Source organism: Pelophylax lessonae (assembly GCF_965119305.1).
Source record: "Pelophylax lessonae genome assembly, chromosome: 1".
Classification (NCBI taxonomy): Eukaryota; Metazoa; Chordata; class Amphibia; order Anura; family Ranidae; genus Pelophylax; species Pelophylax lessonae.
In genome coordinates, this window is record NC_138768.1 from 175,966,033 (window position 1) to 175,987,997 (window position 21,965).

Below are 21,965 nucleotides of genomic sequence, written 5' to 3' on the forward strand. Positions count from 1 at the left end.
TAGCACTGCTTTGGGACGTCCCTACTGATATGGATCAGAGAGAACTGCGTCCGTCAATGGAACGCTAGAGAAAACTGGATTTTTGACTTACCGTAAAATCCTTTTCTCTTAAGTTAATTGGACGCAGTACACACCCCTCTATTTTGAGTGGGTGTTACTTTCTGACACTGCTTTGATACAAAACTGACATCCTATGCAGAAAGAGAGAGGGTGTACCCTCCGGGACTGCCCATAGGCGTAATGTCCTACTCCTGTAAAGGGCAGTATAACCCTACTGATACGGAGAGAGCTGCGTCCGTTAATGAATGATAGAGAAATATGCACCATTACTGTAATAATGACACTGGAAGGGAAGGGGTTAACACAGTGGTGATCAAAGGGTTAAGTGTGAACCTAGGGGAGTGTTTTCTAACTGTATGGGGGAGGGACTTGTGAAATGACCACAGAGACCTGTGTTCCTATAGAGGAGGATTACAGGCGCTCTGATCATTTCAGAGAACAATGGTCTGCTGTATTTACAACAGCTGACCAATGTTCTCTCTCAGCGGTGGAGCAATGGCGGGTGCCTGGCGGCAATCAACTCGCCCCCCAGCACCGCTTCTGCGAACCGACGTATCCATACGCCGATTCGTGCAGCCTAGCCAGCCTGTCGCAGTATATATGCAGCGGGCAAGCAGTTAAACACACAGCACAGAACCACACAGATGTGAACATACATTTATGCTGTGTTTTCCGATGCTTGAAGGTGCCATTAAGAATCAATGGCACCTGCAGATTTGCAAAAAGGCAACGCGTTTGCCTGCAGCTTGGTAATGCGTGCGATTAGGATTATGGGAAAGCAGGCGTCATCTAGGTCCGAATACTAAAGTGGAAGAAAATGCATTCCTCCAAAAAAAAGCATTAATCCAACATAATCACTATTGTTACTAGGACAGCATTCTTCAGATGTTTAAAAAAGTTCCTTCGTACCTTAGTATCTTAATTTTACTAAAACAGCTTTCGTCGCTATTCGTGGCTTCTGGGCGTATTTATGTCATTTTCAGAAGTGACGTAAATACCTGGTGGGACGTCACTGGAATATAGGACGCTGGGCCACTAATATCTTGCAGAAATGACACTGGACGTCTGCTTTCCGGCGGCATCATTTCCATAGCAACAGGATGCATATGGCTTTTGTCCCAGGGAGTTATTTTATGTGTTTACAAACACACACATCTAAATAGGTGTGCGTGTGACAGGGCGTATGTGCATGTGTTCATGTACAGTCTGGTAAAGACTAGGAGGGAAGGGGAATACAAGGCATGACTGTCTAAGAAAGACTGACAGCAGTTTTAGGAAGTGAATGACAGCTGGCAAATTCAGCTGAAGAACAGAAGGCTGGTGATTGTGTAGCTTAGAAAGTCTAAACTGAGCTAGAGAATCAGCTGGTCAGTAAATGAATAATACCAAAACGTAAAGATATTTAACACACTAATCATGGCAAAAATTCCACTTTAAGCCAGTGTATGGCTGAATTACACTGCAATTTTTGGAGGTATTCCAGTGGATAAACAGGGCGGCCGGGAAATTACAATAAGATTAATAAATATCTGCAGTAGTAGTGGTAAAAAAGTAAAAAACACTTACTCAACCTGGAAGCAAAAGTCAGAATTCTCTTCTTCCAAGCTGCTGCTATTACTCTGTACATCATGCTCTTCTTTTCCAGGCAAAGTCTCCCAGCTTTCATCACTAGAGGAATGATCTTTATCACCAGAGAAATAGGAGGGTAAACAGGTAGACCATTCCCCATCACTGCACTCAGAGCTGCAAAAGGCAGTACAAAAAAAGTAAAGTAAATATGAAAATACAAACCCAGAAGATGCATTCTGGAACCTTATTACAGTAGGTTTTGTTAAGACTTTGGTAGGTTTCAAATAGACAATTTCCTCCTACTATTACTTTAGACAAATTACTGTCTTCCCTGAAGAGAGCATTTTCCCCCTGAATCGGGTCAATTTTGTGTGTATGTAAAATGTGGTCATCCTCATACTGAAGGTAGCCGGAAAAAACATTTTACTACATTCTTTTTTTGTGCCTAATGTTAGTTTATGAGTTTTTACATGCAACAGGTAATAACAGCCTGTTTCCACACTGCATGCAGAAGCATTAAAATGGTCAAACATGAGAACTACTTTATATACAGTGCCTTGCGAAAGTATTCGGCCCCCTTGAACTTTGCGACCTCTTGCCACATTTCAGGCTTCAAACATAAAGATATAAAAATACTTTTTTGTGAAGTATCAACAAGTGGGACACAACCATGAAGTGGAACAAAATTTATTGGATATTTCAAACTAAATTTAACCACTCTACTACCGCTCACGGTAATAGTACTGCGGCAGAGTGGCTCGTTCCCGTCCAGTCACGTAGTATTAACGTGACTGGACTCCTCCCCTTCTGGGCGGCGCTTGCGCGCCGCCGGAGGCTCGCTCCCGCTGTTTTCATTCACAGCGGGAGTCGGGCCAGGGGAGGAGCAGCGGCGATCGCCGCTGCTCTTACCCGATCGTCGGGGATCGAGTCTGGAGATCCGCCCGCTGTGTGTAAACACAGCGGGCGGATCTCCATAGTGACAGGGAGTGACAGATCGGACTGTTCAGCATAGCTGGACATCCGATCTGTCCATGAATCACATAGTCACCTCCCCCCCTACACGTCAGTAAGCACCAGGCATACATTAACCCCTCCCTCTCCAATAAAATTAACCCCTTCCCTGCCAGTGTCATTTTTACAGTAACAGTGCATATATATAGCACTGATTACTGCAGTAATGTCACTGGTACCCCCAAAAGTGTCAAAAATGTCAGTCAGGGGTCCGGTCTGTCCGCCGCAATGTCGCAGTCCCGCAAAAAAAAAAAAATCGCAGATCGCCACCATTACGCGTTAAAAAAAAAAACACCAAAAATGACAGAAATCTTTCCCTTTGTTAGTAAACGCAATAACTTTTGCGCAAACCAATCAAAATACGCTTATTGCGATTTTTTTTACCAAACATATGTAGCATAAAACAAATTGGCCAAAAACTTTTAAAAAAATTGGTTTTTACATCTTTTTTGGGGGGAATTTCATATAAAAAAATGTGAAAAATATTGTTATTTTTTCAAAATAAACGCTCTTTTTTTGTTTATAGCGCAAAAAGTAAAAATCGCACAGGTGATCAAATACCACCAAAAGAAAGCTCTGTTTGTGGGAGAAAAAGGACGTAAATTTCGTTTGGGTACGGCGTCGCACGACCGCGCAATTGTCAGTTGAAGTCGCACAGCGCCGAATCGCAAAAAGTGGCCTGGACGGAAGACAGCAAAATCCTCCGGTTGTAAAGTGGTTAAAAAAATTGAAAAATTGGGCGTGCAAAATTATTCAGCCCCCTTAAGTTAATACTTTGTAGCACCACCTTTTGCTGCGATTAGAGCTGTAAGTCGCTAGTGGGTATGTCTCTATCAGTTTTGCACATCGAGAGACTGAAATTTTTGCCCATTCCTCCTCGCAAAACAGCTTGAGCTCAGTGCGGTTGGATGGAGAGCATTTGTGAACAGCAGTTTTCAGTTCTTTCCACAGATCCTCGATTGGATTCAGGTCTGGACTTTGACTTGGCCATTCTAACACCTGGATATGTTATTTGTGAACCATTCCATTGTAGATTTTGCTTTAGGTTTTGGATAATTGTCTTGTTGGAAGACAAATCTCTGTCCCAGTCTCAGGTCTTTTGCAGACTCCATCAGGGTTTCTTCCAGAATGGTCCTGTATTTGGCTTCATCCACCTTCCCATCAATTTTAACCATCTTCCCTGTCCCTGCTGAAGAAAAGCAGGCCCAAACCATGATGCAGCCACCACTATGTTTGACAGTGGGGATGGTGTGTTCAGGGTGATGAGCTGTGTTGCTTTTACGCCAAACATAACGTTTTGCATTGTTGCCAAAAAGTTCGGCAAACTTTAAACGGCACTTTTTATGGATATCTTGCCACTCTTCCATAAAGGCCAGATTTGTGCAGTATACGACTGTTGTCCTATGGACAGAGTCTCCCACCTCAGCTGTAGATCTCTGCAGTTCATCCAGAGTGATCATGGGCCTCTTTGGCTGCATCTCTGACCAGTCTTCTTGTATGAGCTGAAAGTTTAGAGGGACGACCAGGTCTTCATAGATTTGCAGTGGTCTGATACTCCTTCCATTTCAATATTATCGCTTGCACAGTGCTCCTTGGGATGTTTAAAGCTTGGGAAATCTTTTTGTATCCAAATCCGGCTTTAAACTTCTCCACAACAGTATCTCGGACCTGCCTGGTGTGTTCCTTGTTCTTCATGATGCTTTCTGCCCTTTAAACGGACCTCTGAGACTATCACAGTGCAGGTGCATTTATACGGAGACTTGATTACACACAGTTGGATTCTTTTTATCATCATTAGTCATTTAGGTCAACATTGGATCATTCAGAGATCCTCACTGAACTTCTGGAGAGTGTTTGCTGCACTGAAAGTAAAAGGGGCTGAATAATTTTGCATGCCCAATTTTTCAGTTTTTTATTTGTTAACAAAGTTTGATATATCCAATAAATTTCGTTCCACTTCATGATTGCATCCCACTTGTTGATTCTTCACAAAAAATTACAGTTTTATATCTTTATGTTTGAAGCCTGAAATGTGGCAAAAGGTCGCAAAGTTCAAGGGGGGCGAATACTTTCGCAAGGCACTTTTTTTTTAAAGGAAGCTTCCCATAAAAAGAAACAAAAAAAAAGGTGCCTCTCTTCCGAACAATGGCAGTTATGTGGCTGTCAAGCTGGCCTTGTGCTTTAATACTTTCATACATTGATCCAGAGAAAATAAGCAAAGAACCTTAGGCTTTTCTCTTTTTACTTTGAGTTGCATACTTGCTCTGGGTCAGGAATTAAGATCACCTTTGGAACAGGTTACACATTATACCCACATTCAGGATTAATATGTTCCAATCCCCTCCCCCGATGTCCCCTCCCTGTGAGTTTCACTCCCCGTATACGCAGTCACATTTCAGAATTGGTACCCACACAGCCGCTACACATTCATTCATGGGGATCTCTGAAAATGAACAAACTACATGTCCTGTTTGCCACCATGGCACAGAGCTTGCAAAGCTTAATGGACTGCAAGGGCGCTGATGAATATTGCAACCAAAGTATTTGCACAGTAGACAGTCAAAAAGCATTTGCGGAAGGAAAACACTAATGGCAGCACCCAGATTTCTACCAGGTAAAATTTTATATTTCTATTACAATTCTACAAAATAGCACATTAATAGGAAGAGTGAATAAAGCCTAAAATTTGTGCCAGAGGAGTGAGGTGCATTGTGCAGATGGTGGAAACCCTTCTACATTTTTTTCAGCACCTAGTAGCGCTTTCCTGAATAAATGGGGAGCTCCATTTATTCTATGGCTGACAGAACCACACTGGAGAAATGCTGGCAAACAAAGTAGTACTGTTCCATTCATTTTATGACCACCAATGTTCTTAATTGCATCAACTTGGGTTAGGCTGTGTCTGATTGTTAGCTTCAGACAGACATCTTTAGTTTCAAACTTTTAATAAAGTTGCATGTTTTGCCACAGTGATGGGGAAACCCCTGTTTAGTTAATTTACTAACACACAATATTGTACTCTGTACTGCTCCCTCCAGTCCTCCCTGAGCTGTCTCCCAATCCAGCGCTGTGCCTGTCTTTAGCAGCTCTTCCCCCCTCTCTCTCTTTTCACAGAAGGCTTGGCAGCAGTGCCAGCCATTGGCTCCTGCTGTGTCAGTCAAAGCCTGTGAAGAGGGAGTGGGGAGCGGAGCTGAGCTGTTTGTGTGTGCACACAGCCTGACTCAGAAGTGAGCCTGCATGTGCACCCCCATAGCAAGCTGATTGCTATGGTGGAGCACACAGGAGGAGGAGGAGTCTAGAGTGCTGGCGATGGACGTCAGAAGAGGAGGTTCGGGCCACTCTGTGCAGAACCACTGCACAGAGCAGGCAAGTATACCATAGTCATTTTAAAAAAAAGAGAACCAAAAATACATTTTACAACAGCTTTACCTGCTTGCCAAATGCCCCATGCAGATATACTGTGGCAGGGCAGCTCCACTGCGCAAAATCACATAGATCTACGTGATTTCGTGTACGCAGTCTTGTCAGCGCGCGTGCCACCAGAGCCACGCTCCGGCTGTGGAATGAGCGCCGACGATGGTCGATGGCCTCCCGTAATCGTCAAAGAAACTGACAGAAGACCCGTCTGCTTATGTAAACAAAGTAGGTGAGTCTCCTGTCACACAGGCAGAAAGAGATCAGGAGTTTCAGCTAAGCTGAAACCCTGATCTCTCTGTGCCTGTCACAGAGCCCTCCCACCCCCCAGTAAGCACAGTTAACCCTTTGATAACCCCCAGTGTTAACCCCCTCCCTGCCAGTGTCATTTATACAGTAATTGCATAATATTTAGCACTGATTACTGTATTAATGTCACTGGTCCGCAAAAAGTGTCAAAAATGTCAGTTAGGGGTCCGATCTGTCCGCTGCAATGTTGCAGTCCCGCTAAAAATATAGCTGAAGATTTACTGGGGGGGTGGACACCACAAATAATAGACTGTGCCTAAGAAAGACCAGTAGGGAAGAGAGAAAATAAAGCAGGAGAGACAAAACTCTGCTGCCAGTAAGAAACAAAATAGTTAAAACGTAGGGGGATAATATTGGCTCTTATCTCCCTGATATTCCCTCCTTTCTCCCTCTGGGTAGGCAGCCTGTGAACTTCAGCACTGTCAGCTACTGCAGCCTCCCTCTCTAGCTGAGCCAAGACATACAATCAAGGCAGGAAATGTACATATTTTAATTGAAAAAATTGACATAGTTTTTAAGACTAAGGAGAGGATGAGAGCTTTCAATAAGAAAGTGACTGCTGTGGGTTTCAACAAAATGCCAGCCTCCAACAAAGAGAAACCAGGAGCAATGCTGGAGGCAATTTATAGCAATTTAGGTAGTATAAAATCTTAACGTGGAAAACACATCCCTTGCTAAAGAACATCATGCCTTATCAAATTGTGGGTAAAGTTACGCTTTATTTTAGATTTCTTGCAGCAGAGAGCACAGTTATACCTACTTTTGAAAAGCCCTTCTCGCCCTCACTGATCCAGTGAGACCTCAGTTTTGTGGCTTCCTCTGCTTCAGACTGCTGCTTGTCAGAATAAATTCCCGCTGGGCCTGTGTATATACTCTGCAATCTCCTTTCAAGCCTATGGGGACTTTGTATCAAGTAAAATACAATTTATCCATAGGTTTTAAATGGAGATTGCAATATACATGCATTAGTTAAATGGGGAAGATTCTGACAAGGGTTGACAAGACAAGAGGCTGTGTGGCAATGAGGAGGTTGCACAACTGGGCTCTTACTGGACTGGGGGACAGGCAGGTATTAGAAAAAGGGTGGCTGGGGGCTTTCAAAAAAGCTGCACTAAAAGTGCATATATACTTTGTGTTGGAAATGCACAACCCAAAACAAGGGATGGTAACCACACCGCCCACACCAGTGGGAATAAAAATAAAATTCTACACTGGTTCAGTGGAAGCAAAAATAATCTACATTCTTTTGGTGTCTAGTGGTTACTGCTATGCTCTTGCACCCCAATGACATGGGGCCCAAAACTATACCATCTCTGTCAAGGAAGATTGCACTGCCCACAAAAGCTGGCATAGTTAAAGGGGAGAGAGTGTGAGCATAAAGAGCATTCCAGCACCCTGTTGCATCATGTCCTAGATCCTGTGGAACAGTCTACAGCCCACGGACATTATTGGAGTGTTCAAAATTCCAGATTGGGACTTCGCCAGGACCATGTGAAAAAACGGTCCCATGGGCCACATGCAACCCACAGCCCAAAAGACGCACAGCCCTGGAGCAGACAAATTTGAAGCCAACACGTGGCTTTGCTCCTGTGGGATTATAGAGTGGCGAGGTAGCAGAGAAAGGGCAAATATAGGAAACTGACGGTAGTTATTAAAGTAGAACTATAGGGAAATTTTTTTTTTTTTTAAATTTTGGATAGGGTAAGGGAGGGCTAAAACTCCTGTAAGGTTTATTTTTTTTCCTCATCTTTTTTCTGTTGGAGCGATTTACCTCCACTTCCTGTTCCATACCCAAACAGGAAGTGAAAGGAAATCTCTGCAAAGAGAATCTCTTGGGGACCCTCAGGTCCCCAGAAATATTGTCCCCGTTTCAAAATTTCCCCCTCTATTAATTTTCAGGGGACAACCCAAAACAAGGGATTTTATTTTACTTTCACTGATAATGGTAATAGGACAAGGTTTTGCCTTTAGTTATATTCGAATCTCTTTAAGCCGGCGCCTCCCAGCCCTTTAGGGGGCTTAAGATGTCAGGAGGCAGGGCAGGGTTTATGATCATGTGACCACTGTGGTTGGCTGTCACATGATTGGAAATCGCATGCAGCAATCGGGAGCTTTTCATTAGCCGTCAGTAACTGTGGCAGGAGATGCGCTCTCAGCACAGCTGTATTTGCACTAACACACGCAAATATAAGGCCGCTCAGTGCCAAGGCCCGCTGAGAACCTGCATTTTTGCGTGAGGCCAGCGCCAAGAGGTTAAAGTGAAGCTGCAGCTTTAGCTTTTAATGAGCAAAACACGTGCAGTTAAATGCAAGATTGTCATTTCATTTCTCAAGAAAAGAACAAGCATCTTACCTGTCTTCATCTTTTGCAGAGTCCATCATTTTCAAACCATAGACTTCAAAATCATCCCAAAATGTGTCATCCACCAATGGTTTATTGTCTGGTGGAGTTAAAATATCCTTGCTAGCTCCCTTTATTTTCTTTTGTGCTCCCTCCACACACACAGAGCCAGGCTCCTTTTCCTTTGTGGTGTTAACGTTTTCAGCTTTGCTAGATTTTTGTACATTGGCATGCAATTCCCGCTTTTCCCTTCTAGAGCTCCTGGCTTCTTTTCCATTCTCATCAGTTATTAGTGGGTCCTTTCCAGAAACTGTGGGATATGTTTTTCTAATTTTAGGTCGGACAACGGGCTCATTTGTTGGGTCAGTTTTAGCAACGCCTGTATGGTTTTCATTACATATTCCAAGGCTATATTTCCCTATTAAGTCCATTTTACTTTTGCTTTGCTGGGATTCATAAAGGTCTACACTTCCAATAGCCGTAGCTTCATCCTCTGATACAGAGCTAGCAGAAAAACTCGATGGTGCCGTGTATAGGTCTAGGGTCGAATATTGGGATAAGGATGTGATACTTCCCTGAGATAAACTGTCCTGTGCACACGTGTGATTTACGGTGGAGAATTCTGAAAGACTTTCATTGGGAGAACTTTTTTGGAGTCCATATATTGTATTGCTGATGAGATGTGGGTTTCCATCTGCCTCCGTTTTTAAAGAAACATCTTCATAAAGACTAACATTTTCTTCTCCATCACTGCTGTCTGGCTCAAAAGAGTCTATAGTAACAAAACAGACACCATTTTGATGAGGGTGGTGTGGGTGCTCCACTGGAGCATGCATGAAAGTTTTGGAGCTTTCCTCATAGTCACTATTATTTAATTTCTGACAGCCCCCAACATGTTCTGACATTGACAAGGGGGGCAAAGCATGTTCCCCAGAGTCAGTAAATAGAGAAAAACCATCATTCGTATTCAGTCTTTTGCTCTCTTCTTGCAAATCAGCAGACAAAGCACTACACAGGCTGGAAAGTGATGAATCATGGCTTTCACTGGAAGCTAAAAAAAAAAAAACATTTTTTTATATATTAAATTGGGAACACCTGCTAAAAGCACACAGTTAACAGCAATAATGTTTTAAAAATGCAATACAATAGATTCAAATATTATACATTACTTTGGAACAATTAAATATTTCTAACAGAAGACTAACATATATATTATTCAGATATTCTTCGGGCAAATCTGTGCTAAATCTCGAAGTCTCCATTTACACTGGTACGACTTGTCAGGCGACTTGGTCAGCCTGACAAGTCACGCACCGTCGTGTCCCATAGTGTAGTACAGGACCGGTTCTAATAGGAGCGACACAAGTCGCTCCGACTTAGAAAAAGGATCCTGTACTACTTCGGGGCGACCTGGAGCGACTTGCATAGACATTCATTTTATGAAGTCCATGCAAGTCGCGCCGCACGCGACTTCACAGGTCACCCCCTAAGTCGGAGCGACGTAGTGTGAACCGAGCCTTAAGCTAAAACATCCCAAACAAAGCAGAACTTGCACAAATAATGCAAGGCCTGTTTATTTACTTTATTCCCACACTTAATGCTTTTTACTCCACAGAAAAAAAAAAAAAAAGTGACATCCAGCTTCTTCCAATTAAATATATTAACTTTTTAACCTACAGGTTTTTTTTTTTTTTGGTTTTTTATTTTATTTTTTGCTGCAGTATGGCATGAGGAAGCACTGTTAATAAGCAACAGACCTTGTTTGGGCAAGGTCCAGTTTAATCATTGGCATTCTTCAAGGTGCGTACCTAGAAGCTTCAAAGTTTAGGGTGCCCCAAGATATAAAAACCCACAGTACTAAAGAGTGCAAACTTAAAGCTGAACTCCAGGAATTCAGCCATTTTCTTAAATTTGAGGAACTACTATGGGTTAAGTCCAACGAAGTGCTTAATATATCGCTCTTTAATTTACATTACTGAGCGCTGGAAGCACAGCTATTGCTACACTTCCAGTGTTCCAATGCTGGAGCTTAAGGTTTTTGTTCTAGCAGATGCAGCTGCTCTGCCTGCCTTTTCCCCTCCTCCTGCCCAGTTAGAGTGCTTTGTATTTGGTGTATAGGTTCATATAAATACAAAGTCTTCTGTGCTTGGAAAGTGGAGGGCAGGGGCGGGAAGAGTCGCTGCAGTGTGAGAAAGCAGCATCGCTCTTGTAAAAGTGCTGGGAGTATAGCTATAGCTGTACTCCTGGTTCTGGAGTTTGGCTTTAACTCAAGATGAAGCCCACTGCTCTGGTTCCACCCTTGCAAGCTAGTAGGTGGAGGTTTAAGGGGGTCCAAGTATACCCAATGTTTTGGGGTGTCCATAGTCTGTTTAGTATAGGTACACCAACAGCCTACTTACAACCGATGCACACATATTAAAAACACACATGGAACAGCATTCAATTTCCTACAAGCTGGTAATAAGCCACTTTTCTAAAAGCAACTAAAAATGTACCCAACGCTCTCTCCCTCTAACACCAGCAACATGTTTTGTTTAACATGTATGGGTTATTGGGTGTTGATGGGCCAAGAGAGTTGCTTACTGCTTAAATGACTGGATGCCCATTAAAATGAACCCCCATATAAATAAATATATGCCCAACATGCTTTATAACAAATATGCATTAGAACGTGCATGTATAGATCTGAAATTGGCCCAAGTGTTTCACCATTAGACACTAGGGTTTTAACTCAAAATAAACAATTTGAAACCCAGTTAGAAATCTTTCAACTGTATGAAGTTGCTGAAAGGTAAAATGTGACAGAGCTCATTGTTTCTTTCTTCATGTTACAAGAATTAAGACAGGGTGGCCAAACTGGGCATTCTAGTCGTAGCACTACAAATCCCATGATGTATTGCTGGTCTCTAGCAGTGACAGGCATTACTCCCATAAGCAGGTGCATGATGAGATTTGTTTCACCACATCTGGAATGCCAAGGTTACCCATCTCGGACCTGAGTTTTCTGTTAAAGCCAACGAACAAATAGAACAGTTAACCGCTTCCATACAGAGCAGTTAGACACCCTTCCTGCCCAGACCAATTTTCAGCTTTCAGCACTCTCACACTTTGAATGACAATTGCTCAGTCATGCTACACTGTAACCAAACAAACTTTTTATCATTTTTTTCACACAAATAGAGCTTTCTTTTGGTGGTATTTGATCACAACTGGGGTTTTTTTTTTTCGTGATATATGCAAAAAAAAGAGCAAAAATTTTGAAAAAAAAAACTTTTTTTTAGTTTCAATTATAAAATTTTGCAAAAAATTAATTTTTCTTCATACATTTGGGCCAAAATGTATACTGCTACATGTCTCTGGTAAAATTAACCCAAATTAGTGTATATTATTTAGTCTGTGTGAAAGTTATCGAGTCTAGAAGCTATGGTACCAATTACTGAAAATTGATCACACCAGATGTACTGACTGCCTATCTCCTTTCTTGAGGCCCTGAAATGTCAGGACAGTACAAATACCCCCCAAATGACCCCTTTTTGTAAAGTAGACAGTCCAAGGTATTTAGTAAGAGGCATGGTGGGTTTTTTGAAGTTGTAATTTTTTCCCACAATTCTTGGGAAAATGAAGAAAATTTTTTTTTTCTTTTTTTTCCCACAAAGTTGTCAATTTATAAGCTATTTCTAACACATAGCATGTACACAGCAAAAATTACACCCAAAAATACATTCTGCTACTCCTTCCGAGTATGGCGATACCACATGTGTGAGACTTTTACACAGCCTGGCCACAAAAAGAGACTCCACGTCCAAGAAGCACCTTCAGGCGTTCTAGGAGCATAAATACACATAAAACTTTCTTACTACCTATCACACTTTTCAAGGCCCTAGAGCACCAATACAATGGAAAAGTCCACAAAATGACCCCATCTTGGAAAGCAAACACTCCAACGTATATTCTATGAGGCATTATGGGTCGTTTGAACATATTTTTTTCCACAAGTTTTTGGAAAATGTGGGAAAAAAATGAAAACTTTTTTTTTTTTTTTTTTTTTACACAAAGTTGTCAATTTATACGATATTCCTAACACATAGCATGTACACAGCAAAAATGACACCCCAAAATACATTCTGCCACTCCTCCTGAGTATGGCAATACCACATGTGTGAGACTTTTTCACAGCCTAGCCATATAGAGGGGCCTAACATCCAAGGAACATCATCATGCATCCTAGCCACTTGCCTAGGCCTATTTTTGACATTTGGTGTTTACAAGCTAAAATCAGTTGTTTTGCTAGAAAACTGCTTAGAACCCCCAAACATATTTTTTTTTAGCAGAGACCCTAGAGAATAAAATGGAGATTATTGCAATATTTTTTATCACACCGTATTTGCGCAGCGGTCTTCCAAACGCAATTTTTTTGGAAAAAATTCACTTTTTTTAATTAAAAAATAAGAAACCAGTAAAGTTAGCCCAATTTTTTTCCATAATGTGAAAGATAATGTTACGCCGAGTAAATAGATACCCAACATGTCATGTTTCAAAATTGCGCACGCTCACGGAATGGCGACAAACTTTGGTACTTAAAAATCCCCATAGGCGACAATTTAAAAATTTCTACAGGTTGCCATCTTTGAGTTACAGAGGAGGTCTAGGGCTCAAATTATTCCCCTTGCTCTAACGATCGCGGCGATACCTCACATGTGTGGTTTGAACACCGTTTACATATGCGGGCGGGGTTTCTGTATGCGTTCGCTTCTGCGCGCGAGCTCACGGGGATAGGGCGCTTTAATTTTTTTTTTTACTATTTATTATTTTTTATTTTTACACCGTATTAAAAAAAAAAAAAATTGATCATTTTTATTTCTATTAAAAAGGAATGTAAATATTCCTCGTAATAGAAATAGGCACGACAGGACCTCTTTTTTGTGAGATCTGGGGTCAAAAAGTACTCAGATCTCACAAGTACACTAAAAGATAGAAAAAAAAAAAAAAAAAAGGACCTTTAAACCGGTTGCTAGGCAACAACATTTTCCGTAGCTCCGGTCCTCCAAGACCATAGAGTCAAGTGAGGGCAAGCTTGCCCTCACTCGACATCCTGTCTGTGAGGATCTGGGACCGGATAGTTTTCCCCGCTGCCGGCGGGTCCGGTAAGCGGGGAAAAGGACCGGAACGCGGCGGGAGGGGGGGGGGTGCCTCTTCCGCCATCCCGGAAGGGTGATCCCACGGCGAATCCGCCGCTGGGACCACCCTTATCGGAAAGCCAACTGTCCACCGTTTAAAAAAATACCAGGGTTATGGCAGCTATCTGCTACCATAACACCGGTATTTAGGTTTAAACGGAGGACGTATATAAACCTTTTTGGACTTAGACATGGTGGCTGTATGAAGGGTGCCCGTCAGAGTATCCGAGTACCCGTCATCAGAGTACCCGTCATCAGAGTACCCGAGTACCCGTCATCAGAGTACCCGAGTACCCGTCATCAGAGTACCCGAGTACCCGTCATCAGAGTACCCGAGTACCCTTCATCAGAGTACCCGAGTACCCTTCATCAGAGTATCCGAGTACCCTTCATCAGAGTATCCGAGTACCCGTCATCAGAGTACCCGAGTACCCGTCATCAGAGTACCCGAGTACCCGTCATCAGAGTACCCGAGTACCCGTCATCAGAGTACCCGAGTACCCGTCATCAGAGTACCCGAATACCTGTCACCAGCCCATCAGAGTACCCGAGTACCCGAGTACCTGATGGGCTGGTGACAGGTACTCGGGTACTTTGATGGGCTAGTGACAGGTGCTTTGATGGGCTAGTGACAGGTGCTCTTTATTGGGGGGGGGGCAATCAGTGTGTTTGGGGTGCACTGTACTTGGTAACTAGCTGTTACCACACTCTCTTCCTCACACAGGATCAGTGTGTGAGGAGGAGAACACTGTGACAGCTAGTTACCGTGTTCTCTGTTGACATTTGTGACTGGCTGTGATTGGACACAGCCGGTCACGTGGTAAGCCAATTTCATTGGCTCTTTACCTAGATCGGGGATCGACGTCCCCGATTGCTGCTCTGCGCGCCCCCGGGGGCGCGCATTGCAGAGAGAACGAGCGGCTCATGTGATCGGCTGTGATTGACACAGCCGATCACGTGGTAAACAGCCAATTTCTATTGGCTGTTTACCTTGATCAGGGATGGGCTATGTCCGAGGGACAAGCCTCATCCCTGATCGCGCCGCTGCGCGCCGCCGGGGGGCGCGCACTGGCTGCTAGAACGGGCCGACGTCATATGACGGCGGCCCGGATCTAGACAACCACTTTGCCGACGTCATTTTACATGACTCGGTATGGAAGTGGTTAAAAAGGACCCCCCCTGGAGAATGCAGATTGTGTGATACTTTCTGAGCTACTGACCGAAAACAGACATGAAACAACCAGATTGAAGTCATCTACTGATCTGCAAGCTTATTTTGGGACAGTAAGCTCCTGAAGGCACTGAATCAAAATGACCATAAAGGGAACCAACTATTTTGAGAAGAGCATTGGCAGGCTCCACATTCGCTAAGCACAGGTGTAATTTATAGCGCAGCTCCATGCAAAACGTATTTTTTTTATTACAGAGTGGGGAATGGTTAGAGCGTCTCAAGTCTGAGCCATCAGGGTCCCAACTGGGGTGATTTTCCCCTCACTTCCTCTCAGGGTAGGAAGTAAATCTGAAAATCACTCCACTCACTCATCAACAAAAAACAGAAACCCATTTTAAGCAGTAGGGAAGCGTTACAACTTCTGATAAAAGACCTTCCTATCCCAGTTTCAACCACATGCTCAATTTCTTCTATGGGTGTCACAAGGACAAGAAATGAAGGAGCTCAAAGAAATAAAACCTGACCGATAACTGTTCCCCATGCAAAAAAAATAAAATATATATATTATTTTATTTTTTTATTTGGAGTTAGATTTAATGTTCAATCATGAGATTCAATCATGAGAACACACTGGGGTTGATTTAATAAAACTGGAGTGGGCAAAATTTGGTGCAGCTGTGCACTGTTTCTATGCATAGCTGCACCAGATTTTGCACTTTCCAGTTGAACAAATCAACCCTGCTCTGTAGGATATACAGTTAAAAACAAAAATGCGGAGGGAAAAAAAAAAGCTCCTGGACCTGATTTTTTTTAAGATGGGGGGGGGGGGGGGGGGGGGGATGTCGCCGCCGCTACCATTAGTAACCAAATCCGGATTTAATCATTTTACAGATATATTCTGCTATGTGCAAGAAGTATGTTCCCTGGTTAAGGTCATCAGCTCTATTCACTGTTCTGTAAATAGACAAGTATAACCCAAATGTAAAAAAAAAAAAAAATTTTTGACTTGTGTTGGACGGCCAACAAAAATTTTAAAGCCTTAAAATACATTGCTCTTATGTTCTTGATGGACACAGCCATAGCTCCTGATTCTTATTAACAATTGGGTTATACTGCCCCCTACAGGAGGACACTAGGCAGGAAAAAGCTTGACTACGCCTATGGGCAGTCCCAGGGGGTATTACACCCACACTCAGCTGGAAGCACTCAATTTTGTTACAAGCAGTGTCAGAACAAATCTAACTCTGTATTTTACAGTAAGTCAAAAATCAAATTTTCTCTTTCATTTATTGATGGACACAGCTCCGGATTCTTAACCATTGGAACGTCCCAAAGCAGTGTTAAACATGAGGGGTGGGAAAACATCAGAAAAAAAAAAAAAAAAATTCCCCAAGGCTAACCATAGTCAACCAGGTAACAGAGGTCAAAACAAAACTGGAGCTCACCTGAAAAACAATACACCCTCAAAGAGGACCAGGTCCTCTAAAAACCTCCAAAACCTTGCGGCCAAAAGAAGCATCAGCGGATGCCAACACGACCACTTTACAAAAATCTTTGTAAAAGTGTACACTGACGAACGCCTTGCAAACCTGCGTCATTGACGCTTGAAGACGGAAAGCCCAGGAGACCTTAAGTGCCCGAGTAGACTGCGCTTAAATAGAGAAAGGAGAAACCTTACCCCTGAAGCAATAGGCCTGAACCATCATCTGATCAATCTGAAAATGGTCGCAGAAGAAGCGGACAACCCCTTGTGAGGTCCGTCCATGAGCACAAATAGAGTGATTTCCTAAGAAACTGAGTAGCTACCAGGTACATTCTAATTGCCCGGACCACATCCAAGACAATTTGATTGCAGGCAGCACAATATCAGCATTCAAATGACAGTCAGAGACCACCATAGGAAGGAATGAGACAGAGGCAATGCACCACCTCCCGAAAATTTTCAAAGAGAACTTCAGTAGAGCTGAACACACCATATTAGGATTCCAGGAGGGCAACGGAACCCACGCTGAAGGAACCAAATGTCGGACACCCTGAAGAAAAAGGTACGCACCAGGAAGTGTGTGGCCAAAGGTCGTGGAAAAAGACAGCCAAAACCCAATGTTCAACCCCCCCCCCTGTTGAAGGAAGGTAAAGATCCGATCCACCAAGAAGGAGCGAGGATGAACCCCAAGAGACTAACACCATGCCATGTACGTCTTCCACGTACAATGGTAGATCTTCCTAGAGGCAGATTTCTTAGCTTTTAACAGCGTAGGAATCGCTGACTCAAACAAACCTCCATCCTTCAGCACCTGGTGTTCAACAACCAAGTCGTTAAAGCCAGCGACTGCAAAGCAGGATGGAAAGTTGGTCCCTGGGACAGCAGATCCTCCCTGAGAGCAAGTCCCCAAGGAGCATTGGTGACCAGCCAGACCAGACCAAATTACCAACACCGGCGAGGCCAGTTTGGAGCCACTAGAATGACTGGAATCCCTTCTGCCTGAATCCTGCACAGGAGTCGTGGCAGATGTTTGAGAGGGCTGGAACGAATCAGTCCGCCCACCTTAGAACATCGGCTACTTACCGAGCCACCAGGACACTTCTTATGCCCCCTTGGTGGCTGACATAGACCGCAGCCATGGCATTGTCAAAACAATTAGTACCGGACACCCCTGAAGACGATTGTCCAATGAGCCAGACAAAGTTTGATTGCTCGGAGTTCCAGTACACTAGTCAGTTTACTGGGCTCTTCCAGAGTCCAGACTCCATGAGAACGTCTGTGCCGAGGATGCCTCCCCACCCACACAGGCTCGCATCTGTAGAGACAACCGTCCAGTACAGGGGGAGAAGGATTTTCCCTTTCAAAGTGCAGGAGAGCGAAGCCCCTGCTAGAGACCGTGGATCCTTTACCCATTTCATCAGAATCTCTTTAGCAGAGGTCTTGTGTGGAACTGTGCAAACAGAGCACCTCAAGGGACACCATCAGGCCCAGCACGTGCATGAAAACCCTGGAGGGAGGACTGTCTGCTGAACAAAAGCTGAATTGCCTCCTGCAATGTCTGGAGTTTTTTTTTTTTTTTACGAGGTGGAAGCACTCCGGTAGCCCAGATTTTTGTGGACAGAACCAAAGCAAACTCTTGAATGTTCAGGAACCAAACCAAACTCCTAATGCTCCTCGGCCACGGCAAACCGGAGGAAGCGCTGTCGACCAGCACATTTTAGAATGTGCAGGTAGGCATCCTTGCTGTCGATAGAAGCGAGAAGAAGTCCCCCTGAAGTAGGGATGCCACTACCATGTGAATGGACTCCATGCAGAACTTCTGTACTCGTACAAAGCAGCTTAGCGCCTTAAGGTTCAGAATTGGACATGCCTTGTCTTCCTTCCTGGGGACCGTAAAAAGGTTTGAGTAAAAACCCTTGAAAATGTTCCGAAGTCGGAACCAGAACAATCACTACTAGAAGTAACAAGTCTTGCACTGCCCCAAAGAGACCCCGTAAACAATCTGGGGACAAGTGCAGGTTGGAAGGGAAAAAAAACCTTTCCAGAGGAAAAAAACGAACGCAATCTTGTAACCTGAAAGAATAAATTTGTGGAACTATTTGACCTGTAACAGGGAGGTCAATGGATTCAGAAGCCAGGGAAGATGTTCCCTCACCCCAGATATGGTTAAGGGGATCCCTTCATGCAGAGGCAGCCTTGTCTGCAGGTCTGGAAGAGCCCGCTCGTAGCTTGCTAGACCAGGACCTCTTGGAACCCCTGACTTTTGATTGATTCCTTGTCTTGAGACCATTAGAGACAAAGAGAGGCCGCTTAGGAGCCAAGGAGAATTAGCCCATATCTATGACGGGGCTTCTTGCCCTTGGTAGCCTGGGGAAGAAGAGTAGAGTAGAGTACTCTTCCCCCCTATGAGACACTTAACGATGTCATCCAAGGAAGCTCCAAACAGGGGATCCCCTACAAGAGAGAGATCAGATAAGGTCTACTTAGAAGACTAGTCCGCAGACCAACATTTCAGCCAGACAATACGCTGAAGGACCACTGCTGAAACAGACAGCCTAGAAATCGAAAGGAGCCGCATCCAAAAAGGGGCATCACAGACAAACTGTAGCCCTTGGACCAACTGGTCCGCCAGCTCTGCAAAGACAGGGGGAAGCTGTTCTCCCTCCAGGTCCCGGCGTAAAAGCTTAGCCCACTCGGGCAGAGTCTGGGACACCAGGGCAATAGTAATTACCGGCCTAATTGCCGAAACGGCCACAACACACATATGGCAGGCCAGAGCATCCGCCGTATTAGCTGGACTTGTAAGGGTTGGGATTCCTCAACTGGGATGAAGGTAGCCCAATTTGACCTGGAAACCGGTGAGTCCACTACAGGTCGGTCCGCACCAAATCCTCATAAAGATACCGCAAGCAACCACTGCATTTTGGACAACCCCACTGTTTTGTGACAAGTTGTCAAGGTAAGCAGAAAAAGGAACACTCTCGCTGCTTTGAAGGGCCTATGGGTGCCAAAAGTAACCGGTGCCTCCGACGCAGGATCAACCGCAACCTCCATTTTTGAAGTTTCACGCACTGACACAAACAGCGCATCCACCAGTGCCTATTTAAACGTGGTTAGAGGAGCAGGGGAAACCTCCTCACTATTTGAGCACTCAGTGTGCGTGGACGCAGACCCAGTAGGGTTGCTTTATACTGAGCTCACCCCGAAAACATATCGGGGAAGGCCGCCGACTGCGATCCCGCAAGGGGACACTGGCCGGGGGGGGGGGGGGGGGTTGCCCTCAATAGAGGACATAATAGGACATAGCCCCCTTAAAGGCAGGGTACCCTCACTAAAACAAGGCAGGTGCCCCACACAATGACTGCAATTTAAAATGAAGCACCCCCAGAGCATCAAAAAGTTCAAGGGAGGTGCCAAGATGTCAATATGGCCCAGAAGGTCGCAAGCCGTGGTCTAAAATTTTTGTGGAGGCCCAGCCGCAATTGCACAGATACTTAGCCTGGCATAAGCCCAAAGGAAAAGTGGGGGCTTCAGCTACATGCACTGGGGTCCGACCATCCCAGGGAGGGGCCCACGTCTACCCCAAAACCCTCTAGTGGGGGGTCAGCTACTTACTGCACCAAAAACAGGGTGGGCACCACTCCTGGAAGAACACAGCTCCATCGTACTGTGGTTGCTGTCGACCAGGAGGAAAACGCTACGACTCAGGCCAAGGCCAGTTCGTATGTGTCCTCGCGAGATGTTAAACTCGCAGGCCAGCCCCTGTCTAGTGGGGCTATGTTGTGGCTGACCTAGCGCAGAACTGCAGTCTGCACGCGCTCGCTGGCCAGACTGGGGGGCTCCTAAAGGGCCATACACACTATAAGATTTTCTGAAGATTTTTTCCTTTAGATTTACCAAAACCATATAATATGAGGTCAAACCTAAACATTTTCAATTTGTATGCATTCTGGCAGGCCCTTGCACTACATAGAAAAGGTAAATCTGAAGGAAATCTAACCACAAAAGTTGGATAGTGTGTATCCAGCTTAAGGATCTATATTATCCAGTTAGTCGCCCAGTCCGGCACTTGATTTTAGTTCTCACACGAACGATAATAAAAAGAAGAGGAAAAAGAAAAAAAAAATAATTAAAAATTCCATTTAAGAAAGAAAAAAAAAAAATTGTCAGGTCCAGAGATCCCAGCAAGGAACTAGGTCCTTACTCCTGACTAGGCAGAAAAAAAAACTAAGTGTCTATAGCCTAGAGTGGGTGTATACCCCCTGGGACTGCCCATAGGCGTAGTCAAGCTTTTTCCTGCCTAGTGTCCTACTCCTGTAGGGGGCAGTTTAACTCAATGGTTAAGAAGAATCAGGAGCTGTATCTGTCAATGAACGAAAGAGAAACAAAGATCTAAGCCACCATGGCTTCTAAAAGTGGAATATAAAAAAAATAAAAAATGACCAACTTCAGTAACTCAAAACACATAACTAAAATCAGGACTGGACAGGACTAGCAATTGGTCCAACAAAAAAGCCAATGTGTTTATTATGTAATTACGGTATTTAATTTTACACTTGTGGCACTCATTCCTAATGATTATATTGATTTATAGTTAATCGAGTTAGAAGAAAATCCCATAAAAAACAAACACATACTGGAAAACCTCCATATGCACTATTCTATACTCACAGTGATCCAGCAAAGTAAAAAAAAAAAAAAAAAAACCCCAATATAAAAAGCATGATCCCATTTTCTCCAGCAGGGGAAAAAAATAAATAAAAAAAATTCCTTCCTAATCCCACCAAGAGGCAGTCAGATATCACCCTGGATCAACTTTACCTATAAATATTAGTATCCAGTTACATTATGTGCATTTAGGAAAAAATCCATGCTTGATTGAAAGAAGCCTTTCTGTATTTGGAGATTAAATCTCTTTTCCTCCAGGTGTAAGGAGTGCCCCCTTGTCCACGGTGATGACCTTAAGGTGAATAATTCAACCCCAAGTGCACTATAATGGACCACTTATGTATTCCTACATGTTGATCATATCCTCCCTTAATCTCCTCTTTTTTTTTTTTTAACTCTACGATATTTCCCCAGTCTTAAAAAAAAATAAAAATGCTTTCAAAAAGGAGTCAAGTGATAACACCAAAAATACACTTTGCCTTTTGATGTAGACATAACAAGTAATTATGACGTAGGACATGAACACGTAAAGTTATGCTCAATTTCACTAGCCTTCATACCTGAACAATAAGCCCAGTAAAACAGTTTAGGAAAATTATTTTTCCACTTTAAAATAGAGGAACCCCATCTATTATGAGAGGAATGTTTAGCAGCTTGAGCTCTCCTTTCTGACCCACTGCCTTTGAAAACAACAGAATGAACTCCTCTTTGACCCCATCCATGCAGTCACTTGGCTCTCAGTGTAACAGATGTACTGCAAGCC

The 21,965-nt window shown here is 43.7% G+C and overlaps 1 protein-coding gene across 1 annotated transcript in view; it reads right to left on the bottom strand.

Moving 5' to 3' along the window:
• PJA2 (praja ring finger ubiquitin ligase 2) overlaps window positions 1–21,965 on the bottom strand; it is a 94,798-nt gene that overhangs the window by 40,591 nt on the left and 32,242 nt on the right. Inside the window, exons 3-4 of the mRNA XM_082243445.1 lie at window positions 8,716–9,754; window positions 1,627–1,803 (exon numbers count right to left, since the gene is read on the bottom strand). Of these exons, the coding sequence (XP_082099571.1) occupies window positions 1,627–1,803; window positions 8,716–9,754 (1,216 nt within the window). The remainder of the gene's footprint in view (window positions 1–1,626; window positions 1,804–8,715; window positions 9,755–21,965) is intronic.